Source organism: Dermochelys coriacea, chromosome 3 (genome assembly GCF_009764565.3).
Source record: "Dermochelys coriacea isolate rDerCor1 chromosome 3, rDerCor1.pri.v4, whole genome shotgun sequence".
Taxonomy (NCBI): domain Eukaryota; kingdom Metazoa; phylum Chordata; order Testudines; family Dermochelyidae; genus Dermochelys; species Dermochelys coriacea.
This window is the reverse complement of record NC_050070.1, coordinates 166,215,572-166,230,788: the sequence shown is the minus strand read 5'-3', so window position 1 is coordinate 166,230,788 and position 15,217 is coordinate 166,215,572. Positions and strand designations below refer to the sequence as shown.

The 15,217-nt window shown below is 40.0% G+C and overlaps 1 protein-coding gene across 1 annotated transcript in view; it reads right to left on the bottom strand.

Moving 5' to 3' along the window:
• The window catches only part of USH2A (usherin), a 590,403-nt gene that overhangs the window by 486,702 nt on the left and 88,484 nt on the right, over positions 1-15,217 (bottom strand). Inside the window, 2 exon segments of the mRNA XM_038396580.2 lie at positions 3,363-4,004; positions 7,655-7,850. Of these exon segments, the coding sequence (XP_038252508.1) occupies positions 3,363-4,004; positions 7,655-7,850 (838 nt within the window).

Sequence of the window (15,217 nt, the reverse complement as noted above, 5' to 3'; positions counted from 1 at the left end):
GGGAGAGGCTTTAAGAAATGGCTGCTTGGGATTTATAGTCAGTTTCCTCCAAACTAGCTGAAGTGTCTAGTTCCAATGACTTAGGACTGGAGTCCGATTTCAAATGTGAGAGAGGCTCCTAAAGTCACTTAGGCACTTTTGAAAATGTGTCATTGGCACTTCTGAAAATTTTCTCTCAAGTCAAAGTCTGATGGCTAGTCTACATTAGAAGTGAAACCTCGGTTCAGCTGCTCTGATGCAGCTGTGCCACATCTGGTAAAGATGCTCTATGTCGACGAGAGAGAGCTCTCCCGTCGGCATAATTACTCCACCTCCGCGAGAGGTGGAAGCTATGTCGGCAGGAGAGTGTCTTCCGGTGACATAATGTTGGTGAGGACAGCGCTTACATTGCTGTAACTTGCATCGCTCAGGGGAGTGGCTTTTTCACACATCCCGAGTGACAAATTATATCAACATAAGTGGTGGTGTAGGCCTGCCCTGAGCGGCTGCATGGAAAGTTGTGGTCTCTGGTCAGCGAGAGACTCCTAAATGCCTTCCTGTTGCAAGACCTCTGCTCAGCACAGGTTCTAAGGCCTGAATGGTTGTGGAGAGGTTGCCCATCCAGGTCAGGGTGGCAGGGAAGTTTGCTGACAGGGCATGTACATAGTGGATGAAGACAGGTCCAGGACATATACTACTGTACTTGTTTTGTGGCTAGAAGAGGCTTTAATTCTTCAGGGCTGTAAATCCATTGCCTCTCATAGGCATTAAGTTCACATGAGAAGTAAAAAGGGATTTTCTTCTTTTAAAAAGGGTTGTTCCTGCTTTCTGTACACCACTAATTAAAATAACTGAGCAAACAGTGCCTCCCTCAAGTTTCAATATTTAATTTTAATATTTTTTTCATTAAAAATAAAAATCTATGCAAGAAAACGATTCTTTATAAATCAACAACAAACCAGGAGACCCGAGGTTGCCCCAGTTCTCCCCTTCTTCCATGAAACATAGGTAATTGATCTCCTTTCTCCACGGGGTAAGAAAACAGGGCGAGAAGGCATGAAGATGTGTTGACATTTTGAATCACATCAAAGTCAGAGATTTTTTGAAAGTTGGAGTGCAAATATCTATCTTTTTGAGGCTAATTTTAGGTCTCTTACTTGAATTTATTTTAAGTAAATACACTGGGAAATGAGAAAACTGAAACAACTTGACTTTATGCTATAAATCATAGAGTAAATTTATTCAGGAAACAGAGTTAAAATAGGTGCATTGTCCCATCAATCTAACCTACCCTTAATATATTTTTATGGTTGCCATTTTTACCTAATTAATTACATGCTTTTAATTAGTCTGTGATGGCTACGGATATGCTTGCAGTACATTTTGTTGTCTTTGGCCTAAGGCAAAGCCAAAGGACATGGTTAGATTATTTGAAACCGATTAAATTGCTCCATAGTTCCATAATTTAAGACCACTATCATCATCAGATCAGTTTGTAAACAAATAATATTTTAAAAGAATGCATAATCTTTAGAGCTGGGTATTCTTATTATGTTATTATAACTCATTGTGTTATAATTATTAAATACAGGGCTAGTATGTTGTATTAGCAGATTTGGGTTTCTCTGGGTTTTTTTTAAATAGCCGATCTAGAAAACTACAAGATTAAGTTCAATCATCCAAAGTGATTCATCCACTGGTATGTATTCCTTCCTGCCTTCTTACCATCCTCTTCCTCCACATTACTCCTCACCTTAAAAATCCCCTCATTATTACAAAAGTGATAATCTAGTACTGACACCTCAAAGATCTTTTTCAGATTACTATTGTATATTGTCATAATTTCTCCTCCCTCCTTTGAATGTACTCTAATATCAGCATCTATCATGTGGTCCAGCAACCAGTGCACTGGTCTGGGACTCTGGGTTCTATTCCCAGGTCTACCACTGGCCTGCTGGGTGACCTGGGGTAAGTTACTTCACTGCTCTGTGACTCAGTTTCCCCAACAATAAAATGGGGATATGATATTGGCTCACTTTGTAAAGTGTTTTGAGATCTACTGATGAAAAGAGCTATATAAGACCTAGGCTAGGTGATATTATTAGGGTTCAAACCAGTTCTCACTGAAGTCAACACAAAACTCCTATTTAATTCGAGTATAAGACGGGGGCCCTTACAATGTTAAGGAATCAAACTCATCTATAAAGCAGTAAACTCAGCGCTAATCACTTACACATTTGTATACACTTCTTAGTAAAACAAGACAAATTACTTTCTCATAACATTTTTTTTAAAACAAACAAGTATGTGAAAATATTCCCTCGTGTGCCATGTAGGTTATTCCACATGCTATTCTGTTCATACCATCCATTAGACATTTTTAAACCATTATAGATCTACATAAACCCTTGCCTTCACTTTTCAAGGAGAGGGTGGGTCACTGGCTCAGGAAGCCTTGACATCACTCCTCCACCTAGCCCCAGCCTGCTCTCTGATTAAGTGCCTGCTGTAGAGTGTCAGCAGGTCAGATAGGACTGGGGAAGGATTGAAAAAAACATAATAGTGCTATATTTATTAGTATACGTACCTAAAATTAAATTAATGTAAAAAAATACTAATGGAGGGTAAGCTGCATTTTTAACCTATGTTCAAGTTATTGAATGGCATATTAAAACCATTGGGGCTCTAATGTTCCTTCTAATGTGCACTGCTACTTTAACAAACTGCCTATAAATATAACTTGAACTAAATCTCTCTCTTTAACACAGATTAGGTTAATAATACATGGGGTTTCATTATATTCACCTGTTTTCTAAAAATTAATAAAAAGATAATTATAATGCTACCCACTATCATGAACTCAGATAAACTCCATTTACAGTAATGTAGAATGAAATTCTTTAATTGTTTCAATGCACTGTGACTACCAATTGCATTTTCAGCTGCTTATAAGGCCAATCCTTGCTTAGCCCTTGTGAGAACCTGCATATCCCCAACATGATGGTGCAATCAGATGCACTTATAGGACAATTTATTTTGCCAGCCTTCTAAGCTGTTCCTACAAATGTCTCCACAACTTTCTCCATATTAACCGCTCATGCACGGAAGACCCTTCCTGAATTGATCTTTGAGGAAACTATCTTTCAATTCCCTCCTCAAGACACCCCATTTGTTGCAATTCCTATACGAAATCACCAGTCAAATCAGGTGTAACTTCATTTATGTCTATGGAGATATACAAGTATGGAAAAAAAATGTGTATAAATTAGAGGTGAATCAGGGCTAAAGCCCTATCAAAAAGGATCAGTGTAATAAAGGAAAAGACGGTTCTGATTTTGGAATACTGAAGAATGTAACAACAAATTTTCTTCCAATTTCCTTACCTGACTCACACTGATTACACCTTCTTCCTTGACGATTAGGCAGGCATATACATTGTCCACTAATCTGGTCACAAACTGTGCCTGCTAATGTCCCCAATGAGTCACAGTCACAAATCTGGCAGCCGAGAAGGTTGCTAATGGTAAGATTGTACATATGAGGCACACACTGATTGCACTGAAGCCCAGTTACACCAGATTTGCAAGGACACTGTCCTGTTGATTTGTCACACAACAAAGAGCCATTTACTGTACCTGCATTATCACAATTACATGGAAGACAGGCTAAGGAATTATTTTGTTGTACTTTGTAATACCCATCTAAGCATTCACTGCACTGTCTTCCTCCAGTATTAGGTTTACATACACATTGCCCTGTCGTAGCATTGCAAACCATTCCAGAAAGTGATCCTGCGATATTACAGTCACAAGTCTTACAGCCAGTAGCATCCAGCCCAAAGAAGTTGTCCATGCAGGTGTCACACTGAAGCCCTTTGGTTTCTTCTTTACAATTGCACTGCCCAGTAAAAGGATTGCAGAATTGGTTCAGTGAGCCATAGATATTGCACAGACAAAGCCCACATCCATGTTCATTAAAATTTCTGCTGACTTTAAATCCAAAATTACAACGATCACACTTGAGGCCTGAAGAGAGAAAAAGTTAATAAAAGGAGAAAGTCAACAGAAATTCAATACAAACTATATAGTTTAGGGTTTTTTTTTTTTAAAGTTCTTTCCCACCACAATTTTTAATAGCAGCAGCACTGAGGTGGCTGCACAAAACTACAGAAAACAGCAGGAACTAACATAACAGGTATTTTTGTATGTTTATATTTCAGAAATCACAGGGTTTTTGTTGGTTTTCATATATAGTTTTTAGATAGATTTATTTTCATCTCAAGCACATTTTAAAATCTCTGGCAAAAACTAAATGTGATGTAGGTGATGACTTGTTACAAGGCCTATCTCTTAACTACAAGAGATGATACAAAACGGATGGGCAGAAGATGTGCTGAGGGCTGTCGACTCATTTTGATGACATATACATAAACACTGCAAATTAGACTAATTTCTATGAGTTTTACTCCTCATAATTCAATTTTAATATGATTACACTTATATACCAGAGTTTATTAGGAGTCTTTAAGGGATACAGAAAATGTTTTCCATGATTCAAGATGAAATAATGCTTTTGTCTAAATATATGATTCAGTTAACATTTACAATACATTAGAAATTAAATTGTTTTTTTCATACTTCATCCTGTAGTTCTGTTAGTTTTGTTTTCAAATTCGTTGCTTTATCCCTGCCTTGGGGGTTGCAGCTAAATTTTAGTTTATAACATTTACCTCACAAGAAAACAAAGTAAATTATTATTTGAGAAATGCTAACTCTCATGTGTATGTGTAAAATCAGCTAGGAGTCCTTGTGGCACCTTAGAGACTAACACATTAATTTGGGCATAACCTTTCATGGGCTAAAACCTACTTCATCAGATGCATGGTTTTAGCCCACAAAAGCTTATGCCCAAATAAATGTGTTAGTCTCTAAGGTACCACAAGGACTCCTCATTGTTTTTGCTGATACAAACTAACGCGGCCACCACTCTGAAGTGTGTATGTGTGTTACTTTTCAGTGGTAAAATCTTTCACTATGATACCATGGTTTAATTGTGGCATCCAGTAAAAGAAAAAACAACTTAGGTCCTAACAAAATATTTCCATCCTTTTAAAAAAAATGCAAAAATATAATACATTTAGAAACTCGTATGTAGAAAAGCATCTCTTGAAATGGTAGAAAATGCATTATATAGATGAATAAAAACTCGAGAACTCCAACAGAAGGCAAGTTCCTTTAACAGTGATGAATGGCTCACCTAAGGCATATTATTTAATTTCAATAAGGAAAATAAAAAAGGCCCACTATTGCTGCAAATTTTAAAAATAACTGTATTGTTAACAAGAATTATGACTCATTTTGAACTATTAAAATTGGTCTACATGGATTCATATCATATCAGTTTTAAAAATATGCGCAGTGCTTATTTGAATATGCCATACATATTCCTGACAGGTAATCTATTCCTAACGATACTGAGGAAGGCCTACAGGGCATCACATTCAATGTTAACAAGTACAGGGGAGTTAGCACGCTTGGCATTTAATTCACATTCTTCTACCTTTTTATTCTAGATGAATGACCTACTTTAATAAAATTATTGGTGCTAATGTATTTTACTGGTGATAGAATCATTAGTAAGATTTAACAGTTGTGTTAACTCTAACAGTTCACGTTCCATAATATTGCAGTACACAGTTAGATTTTCTGTTATCACATTTCTTCAGACAACATGACAATAGACTGAGATTACTTGTAAACCCAGTTTAAAAAAATAATTCAATATACATTCTAAAGAGGTAGCTTTTCTTTGTAAAAGTTCACTGCACAGGACTGGTAAATAACACTTATTTACATATGATAAGGGAAATCAGAATATTTACAGTTAGTTGTGTAAACAATCCTATTGATGTGCTTAACTTTAAGCACAAGTAGTCTCACTGAAGTCAACAAGACAAATGTGCTTAAAGATAAGCATGTACATACATATTTACAGGATTGGGCTTTATGTATCTTCCTCTCCTCCACCCCCCATACATTTTTTTTTTGAGTGAAGAGAAAAATCATCCCAGTTACTTTCACAGATAGTTTAAAAGGTTTGAAATAATTTAAGTAAGCAAGGGTCTGATCCTGCAATCCTTGCACACCTAATTTCTCACTGACATCAAAGCAATTTTGGGAAAATACAAAGAATCCAAAATCAGGTCCCAAATGCATATGAAAAAAATATAATACAGAATTGTTAGAAAACTCCTATTTTATTTAATGTAGGAAATTCAATTTAAGATGCATTAACTGTTTGCACTGAAAAAATCAAGTTGTGTTTGATCCTGCGAGGGGCTGAGTACCTCCTGAGAGATGTTGCCCACACTTTAATTCCTATTGTCTACAGTGGGGATTAAAGGCACTCAGCACTCCATAGAGAGGAAGCTCAGAATTACCCAGGATTAGATCCTTTTAGGAGGAGCACTTTCATGTATTTATTTACTGGCTTATTTTGGAAATTCCAGCCACAAGAACAAAGAATAATAGCTTGTAAAAATTCACAACAATTCAACCTTTTCGGGCATTCACTTTAACCACCTAGCTATCATATTTCTCTCTTACAAAGATATGAGTGGACACTAACAGAGATTTAGAAGTCTGGAAGGAGCAGTTGTTCACAATTTAGTGAATATGAATTACCCAAGATCTGAACATTGAAAGGTATTTTTAGTATCAACATATGATCATGGTTAGTTCAGAAAATAGAGATTACCAATAGTTTGAATGATAAATCGGTATAAGGTTTTTTTGAGCCATATGTATGGCCTGAGACACGTACAGTTACCATGCAGGGCTCACTTTATCAGGAAATTCTCCTTGCATAATATTCCCATACATCAATATTTCAAAGTGTATTATGTACACTGTGTATTTTGGGCACTTGATAAATTTTGTCCTTATGTGGCTGTGGCTCCCCTCAAATATGCTGGAAATAATAAATTGCTATAATCAAATCTAATTTCTGAAAAATACCTGTGGGAGTAACAAACAAAAAAGCACGTCTTGTAAAAAAAATGATAAATAACACAGAAGGTAGCAGTTTATTATAATCAGCTTGGCATTGAATTACAAAATTAAAATTATGTGGCCCTTGATAACTAAACCTAGCAATGTTCATGATCTGTGGAATAATGTTGACTTATTTTGCATTTCATAGGAACAGTTCAAAGAAATACAATGGAAAAAAATGGAAAGATTTATCACAAAGGACCCTGTAGCACAGAATATTTTGAGGGGGGAAAATCCATTTATTTTGGTCTATTAAGAAAGCTAGCATGGAAACGATTTGCTTAGAACTCATTAAGTATAAAACATTTTGAAAAAGTGCTAATTTCCTAAAAGAAACATCCATGCGGTAAGCAAATTAATATTATTTCTGTGAGTTATTAGTATGGATCTATGTGAGCCAATGCAGCTATGGAATAAAGAGACTTCTAAAGGGTTGATTAAACTAAGCTTCAAACTGTAGTTGATAGAATTATTAAATTAATAATTTTTAGGCAGTTAATTTCATTCAGTTTTTTTAACCTGCCTTCAGCAAAAGAAGTTTACTGTATTTTTCAGCTTAGAAATCAAATGTTTTATTTCTAGTAGATAAGAAATGTGGATGAAAACTCTTACATTACACATACCAATAACATTTGCTTTGCAGTTGCACTGGCCTGAATTTTGGTGACAGGTAATATCTCCATTGACTGTCCCAGAGGTATTACAGTTACAGGGACTGCAGCCATCAGGGTCTGACTGTTGTAGATTGTAGAATCCTTCCTGGCACTGATTGCACTGTCTGCCAGACACATGTCTCTTACAATTACATTGGCCTCCAATCTGGAAAGATACAAAATATTATTGAATGATAAATGTATCTATTTTTAGATGATACACTCATTAGCAACAATGGCAGAGGGTATGGGGGAAGAGAGAGAAAACTTTAAATGGAAAAGGAAAAAATAGGTCTGTGAAATACATGTATTATTTTACTTGCTGAGAAGGAAAAAGATGAAACATTAAACAAGCATTAATATAAGAATTAAAAAATTAAATTAAATTAAATCAAAGAACTTTTTATAGGGTGCAAAAATTAAGAGTTAAACACAGATGTAGTCATAATCTAAATCTTGAAAACCATGAAGGAGAACTGTTACCAGGCCACGCTTTTCCTCAGCTCCAAAGTATCTTCTGCCATGCCTATTCTTTGCAACGAGGTTAGCAAACAAACATAGTCTTAACTCATTCCTTAGCCTCAGGCTTCAGGGCCACTCCTCCCAGGGGTCTCTGGTACTCTTGCCCCTGGCAACTTTCTAATTTCGATCAGCTCTGCTCCCTTCCTGGAGCACCAGCCCCATGGCTACTTCCCTGAGCCCCTGCCCCTTCCTCCGTGGACCTACCATAGCAGCCAGCTTCACTCTGTTCATAAAATCATAGAAGATTAGGGTTGGAAGAGACCATAGGAGGTCATCTAGCCCATCCCCTGCTCAAAGCAGGACCAACCCCAACTAAATCATCCCAGTCAGGGCTTTGTCAAGCTGGGCCTTAAAAACCTCTAAGGATGGAGATTCCACCACCTCCCTAGGTAACCCATGCCAGTGCTTCACCACCTTCCTAGTGAAATAGTTTTTCCTAATATCCAACCTAGACCTCCCACACTGTAACTTGAGACCATTGCTTCTTGTTCTGTCATCTGCCACCATTGAGAACAGCCTAGCTCCATCCTCTTTGGAACCCCACTTCAACTAGTTAAAGGCTGCTATCAAATCCCCCCTCACTCTTCTGAGGACTAAATAAGCCCAATTCCCTCAGCTTCTACTCATAAATCATGTGTCCTAGCCCCCTAATGATTTTCGTTGCCCTCCACTGGACTCTCTCCAATTTATCCACATCCTTTCTGTAGTGGGGGGCCCAAAACTGGACACAATACTCCAGATTTGGCCTTGCTGGTGCCGAATAGAGGGGAATAATCGCTTCCCTTGATCTGCTGGCAATGCTCCTACTAATGCAGCCCAATATGCTGTTAGCCTTCTTGGCAACAAGGGCCCACTGCTGACTCATATCCAGCTTCTCGTCCACCGTAATCCCCAGGTTCTTTTCTGCAGAATGGCCACTTAGCCCGTCGGTCCCCAGCCTGTACTAGTGCATGGGATTCTTCTGTCCTAAGTCCAGGACTCTGCATTTGTCCTTGTTGAACATCCTGAGATTTCTTTTGGCCCAATCCTCCAATTTGTCTAGGTCACTCTGGACCCTATCCCTACCCTTCAGCATATCTACCTCTCCCCACAGCTTAGTGTCATCTGCGAACTTGCTGAGGGTGCAATCTATCACATCATCCAGAACATTAATGAAGATGTTGAACAAAACTGGCCCCAGGAAAGACCCCTAGGGCACTCTGCTTGATACCAGCTGCCAACTAGTCACTGAGCCATGGATCATTACCCATTGAGCCCAACTATCTAGCCAGCTTTCTATCCATCTTATAGTCCATTCATCCAATTCATACTTTTTTAACTTGCTGGCAAGAATACTGTGGGAGACGGTATCAAAAACTTTGCTAAAGTCCAGATACATCATGTCCACCGCTTTCCCCATATCCACAGAGAAAGTTATCTCATCATAGAAGGCAATCAGGTTGGTCAGACATGACTAGCCCTTGGTGAATCCATGTTGACTATTCCTGATCACTGTCCTCTCCTCCAAGGGCTTCAAAATGGATTACTTGAGGACCTACTCCATGATTTTTCCAGGGACTGAGGTGAGGCTGACTGGCCTGTAGTTCCCCAGATTCTCATTCTTCCCTTTTTTAAAGATGGGGACTACATTTGCCTTTTGCCAATCAAGACCTCCCCCAATCGCCACGAGTTTTCAAAGATAATGGCCAATAGCTCTGCAATCACATCAGCCAATCCCTCAGCATCCTTGAATGCATTAGATCTGGACTTGTGCATGTCCAGCTTTTCTAAATAGTTCTTAACCTGTTCTTTCACCACTGAGGGCTGCTCACCTCCTCCCCATACTGTGCTGCCCAGTGCAGTAGTCTAAAAGCTGACCTTGTCTGTAAAGACCAAGGCAAAAAAAGCATTGAGTTCTTCAGCTTTTTCCACATCATCTGTCACTTGGTTGCCTCCCCCATTCAGTAAGGGTCCCACACTTTCCCTGATCACCTTCTTGTTGCTAACATAACTGTAGAAACCCTTCTTGTTACCCTTCAGATCCCTTGCTAGCTGCAACTGTTGTGTTTTGGCTTTCCTGATTACACCCCTGCGTGCTCGAACAATATTTTTATACTCTTCCCTAGTCATCTGTCCAAGTTTCCACTTCTTGTAAGCTTCCTTTTTGTGTTTAAGCTCACAGGTTTCTCTGTTAAGCCATGCGGTCACCTGCCATATTTGCTATTCTTTCTGCACATTGGGATGGTTTGTTCCTGCACCCTCAATACAGCCAGCGGCCAAAATACAGCCATCTCTCCTGGACTCCCCCTCATATTAGCCACCTTGAGTGATCCTGCCCATCAGTTCCCTGAGGGAGTGAAAGTTTGCTTTTCTGAAGTCCAGGGCCCATATTCTGCTGCTCTCCTTTCTTCCTTTGTCAGGACCCTGAACTCAACCATCTCATGGTCACTGCTGCCCAGGTCGCCACCCACTTCTACTTCCCCTACCAATTCTTCCCTGTTTGTGAGCAGCAGGTCAAAAGGAGTATGGCCCCTAGTTGGCTTCTCCAGCACTTACACCAGGAACTTCTCCCCAACACTCTCCAAAAACTTCCTGGATTGTTTGTGCAGATGTCAGGGTGACTGAAGTCCCCCATGAGAACCAGGGCCTGTGATTTGGAAACTTCTGTTAGTTGTCCGAAGAAAGCCTCATCTACCTCCTCCTCCTGGTCTGGTGGTCTGTAGCAGACGCCCACCGTGACATCACCCTTGTTGCTCTCACCTCTAACTTAACCCAAAGACTCTCAACAGGCCTTTCTCCAGTTTCATACTGGAGCTCTGAGCAATCATACTGCTCTCTTACATACAGTGCAACTCCTCCACCTTTTCTCCCCCGTCTGTCCCTCCTAAACAGTTTATACCCATCCATGACAGTGCTCCAGACACATGAGTTACCCCACCAAGTCTCTGTTATTCCAGTCACACCATAGTTCCTTGACTGTGCCAGGACTCCATTGTGGCTTTCCCTCCCCATGGCACCACCCTGTTTTTGTTCAGACAGCGCTTCTTTTTACTACCATGGGAGTACTGGCTAAATGAGAATGGAATAAAGATTACAGGGCTTGACCCAAAATAAAACTAAATACCCCATGTGAGCAGGATGGGATAATTTCTGGATACTCTGGAACTAACTGCCCCCTTGTTAACAGTTGGTTACAATAGAATTACTCCAGATTTACAAGATAAGAGAAGAATCAGACTGTTTCCATAATTTGCCAACATTGTAGAATTGATATACCATTGCCTGGTCATTTAAGAAGAATTAATTAACTGCATAGGGCCAAAGCTATTTGCTTCACCCACACATGCAGTTGTATTTACTTCTATGTGAATACTCACGTGAGTGAAGAAAGTAGGATTTGGCTTAAACTGGAGAAACAAAATATTCTAAGACATTAACATTCCTCTTGTAATGCTCTATACTGAAATTATCTCCCATGGAATTCAAAACTTCTTTGACTAAGGTCTTTGTGGTTTTTTACCCCAAATCCAATGCCAAACTAGAACAAAGGATGAGGATTGAGGTGGCTGGGTCAAAGCTACAAAAATATTCCATGTAAAATATACTTTCTATTTATTTGTATCCTCCAATCTGTACAGTGTAGATCCAAGGATCACTAACCTGAGTGAGAAAAAATACAGCATCTCTAGGCCTGATAGTAAATATTGGATGCAAAAACTGTGCCTGAAGGTTATATCCAAGCACATTCCAAAAGAAAATCATACGTTATACTATACAGTAGAACCTCTTTGTATTGATGACAGAGACACCTATTGTGGATTACCAAATTTTACAGGGAAAAAAAACAACAAGATGATTAGAAACCAAGAAAAATGCATGAAATAAATGTACAGCAAAACCTCATCAAGCTGTATCAATTACAGAGGAGTCCCATGCAGACTAGTGAAATGTCCAGAGTAGTGAGTGCCAGGAATGGGAAGGAGCACCAGTACCACAGACAAGATTTAAGTGTCATTGACGTGCCAGGTAGTACTGAGTGCCCAGCGGTGATGCAGGCCTCTCAACATTCAGTGCCAGAAAATGTACACTCAAGAACTCACTTTTAGCAAGGAGAGAGAGTCCAAAACAGTAAATACAGGCTCTCCAAGAAAGAGAATATTGGCTGAACATTAGGTATAATTTAAGTTCTCTCTAGACCAGTCAATACAATCCACTAGAGATCAGATTATAAAGATCTCTTCCTTCTACTGTGGCACTACCTTTCAAAGTTATCCAACACCTTGTAATCAATACAGGAGATTAAAGCCAGGAAACCAGTTAAAACAGTAATCATCTCTCTCAGTAGCTAAACAAGAGGTAATGGAAACTGGGATTTTGAATGAACATATTTAACAGTAGAGGAAGCCTCATCAGGTTCGGTATTATGGGGTCAGAAGTAAGGGTATGTGCCTGCAGAAGGCCTCTATAGTCACCCACTGACTTACTGTCTCCCACCCTGATTTTCAAGGTTTTGAAATAGGTGAAGAGGGAAGACGTGTTTGTAGATGAGACAAGCCTCCAGTTTGATTAAGAAGACACTATTGCAAATTTCCATGTATTTCTAAAACATCTTTAAGTGTTCTGATGGAGTCTTACCAAGAAAAGGTCAGATGACAATATATTTTTCTGCTACCCACTACCTCAAAAAGCAATTGGAAGATCTGTTTTAGCCCCTATTTGTCTTGAATGCATAATTAATTACCCAAAAATTGTGTTAACACAGAGTTAAGATTGACCAGCAGTGTCAGGAGTGAGCTTCAGCAGTGTCAGTCTCCTAGTAACATATCGAGCATAGCTGACCCCGACAGGGGCTGCCGGATGGACTGCACTTCCTGACTGGTGAAGCGAAACTACTGCTTGATCCAGCAGTACCCAGAGCTCACTGCCTGCTCAACATGTTCCATGACGCAGCTGTGCTTAATCCTGTTTCTGCACCTGCTCTTACTTCCATCCAGCCTGTGCCCTCCTGCCCACCCTGTTCCTGCCCTCACCCTCCGTGATACCCCTGGCTCCACTTCCTGACCAAATCTCTTGCTAGCCCATTGCCTCTGGCATTCAGTTTCTGATCCCTGGCTCTGCCTTTGGCTCTAATCTTAGTTACAACCCCAAGTATCCTGTGGCCCTGATTCTTGACTCTAGCTCAACACTCTGCTTTAAACCCCAGGCCTGGCCACCCCCATGGCTCTAACCATTAAGCCTGAACACCCACGTCCTGATCATGATCCTGACAAGCAGTGCCTCTTATCCTTCCAGAACATCAAATGCATCTACACTTAAGCCTCTGAAAACCAGTAAATACAGAGTTAAGGTACATACCAGCCCTGCAAAACAACCTTAACTCAGCCCCCCTGGAGCTGGGAAGAGCCTCTGGAAACAGTTCAGTAACGGTAAGCATGAGAAAAAACTAAGAATGTGAGCCCCAGGTTTCTTTTTGCCATTGGGGATGGTCAGCAGTCTAATGGTATGTATGACACTGGTCTCCTTGTGATTACTAAGTGAGTAGTAAGTGAAGGCAATGTCTCAGAAGGAATCCACAGAACAACAGTGAATGGATATTTTGGAAGCCTAGGGTGGTTTGTGTGGAGCATGCTTGGTGTTTGAATGTAAGCCAGATGTAGGTAGTTCCTATTCACTATTCCTGATCTAAACTCAAATTTTGTCAGCAAAACGGTGTTGGCTTTTGTCGTACCATGTTTAATGTGTTCTGCTACCTGAGTGTTCTGTAGCATCTGCATGGGTAATGTGTTACTTGTATATTGGGGCTCTGCTCAAAGAAAGTAGAGTTAACAATGCATTAGAGGGCTGGTGTGTACCCAATATTTCCTGGCTTTCAGAGATTCAAGTTTGTTTTGCCTTAACTCTATTCCCTGGTTTTCAGAGGTTTAAGTATAGGTCCGTTTGATGACCAGTAGAAGCACTGCTGGGCAACTTTAACTCAAAGTTAAAATTTCTCAGAAATGAATTTCCTTTATTTTTGAGGAATGTTAGTAGTGAGGGGATGTGATCAGGGGGCACAAAAGGTTCTTTGGAACCTCACTGCCACTCAGTTAGGAGCTCTGCCCTTCTTCTGGCCTATCCATGCCTCCAGCAGGGCTACAGGGAGTAAGGCAAATGGTAACCGATAGGCTGTGAGGCATATATCTACCAGCAGAAGGCAGCAAGGGGGAATTAAGGGAGGACGTGTTTCAGACTGCGCTTCAGGGATTAGTGTAGGGGGAAGGGTTTCTGCACAACCTTCTCCAGCATAGGAGGATTGCAGAGGTGTGAAATGGCTCATTCTTTCAATAAGAATGGGGGGGAGGGATAGCTCAGTGGTTTGAGCATTGGCCTGCTAAACCCAGGGTTGTGAGTTTAATCCCTGAGGGGGCCACTTAGGGATCTGGGGCAAAAATTGGGGATTGGTCCTGTTTTGAGCAGGGAGGTTGGAGTAGATGACCTCCTGATGTCCCTTCCAACCCTAATATTCTATGATTCCATGAAGATGTTCTCAGATGAATCAGGAACATGCCAGGGAAATTAATACAGCCTGACACAATAGCTCAGAAGTGTGAACTGACCCATTCATCTCAATGGATGTTCTCGTCCCTTTCCCCAAGTATACCCCACCCACTGGAGAATACCAGTTTTCAAAATAATCTTGTTATGCACATGCATTTTAGATCAGAATTCATATTAGAGCTATCCAGTAATTTCTGTTTCACCTCGGCCTCTAACATCTCTTGGCAGATAACCTCCCATCATATATTGTCTACTCCCTCAACAGCTGATTCGTCAGATGAAAATGCTTGATCCTTGTGTAATTAAAAACCCACGATGTTCAATAGTGCATCAAATATTATGCAATTTAAATGGTTTTGATGCATGTTCTCCCTTAATTGGTCTTGGTTGTCGGTTAATTTCTGCATCATTTCTTTTTTCCTCTTTATTCCATCCTGTATATCACTCCTTTACAAGTTCTCTTCGGTCACCTAGGGCCTGATACAACTAAACAGT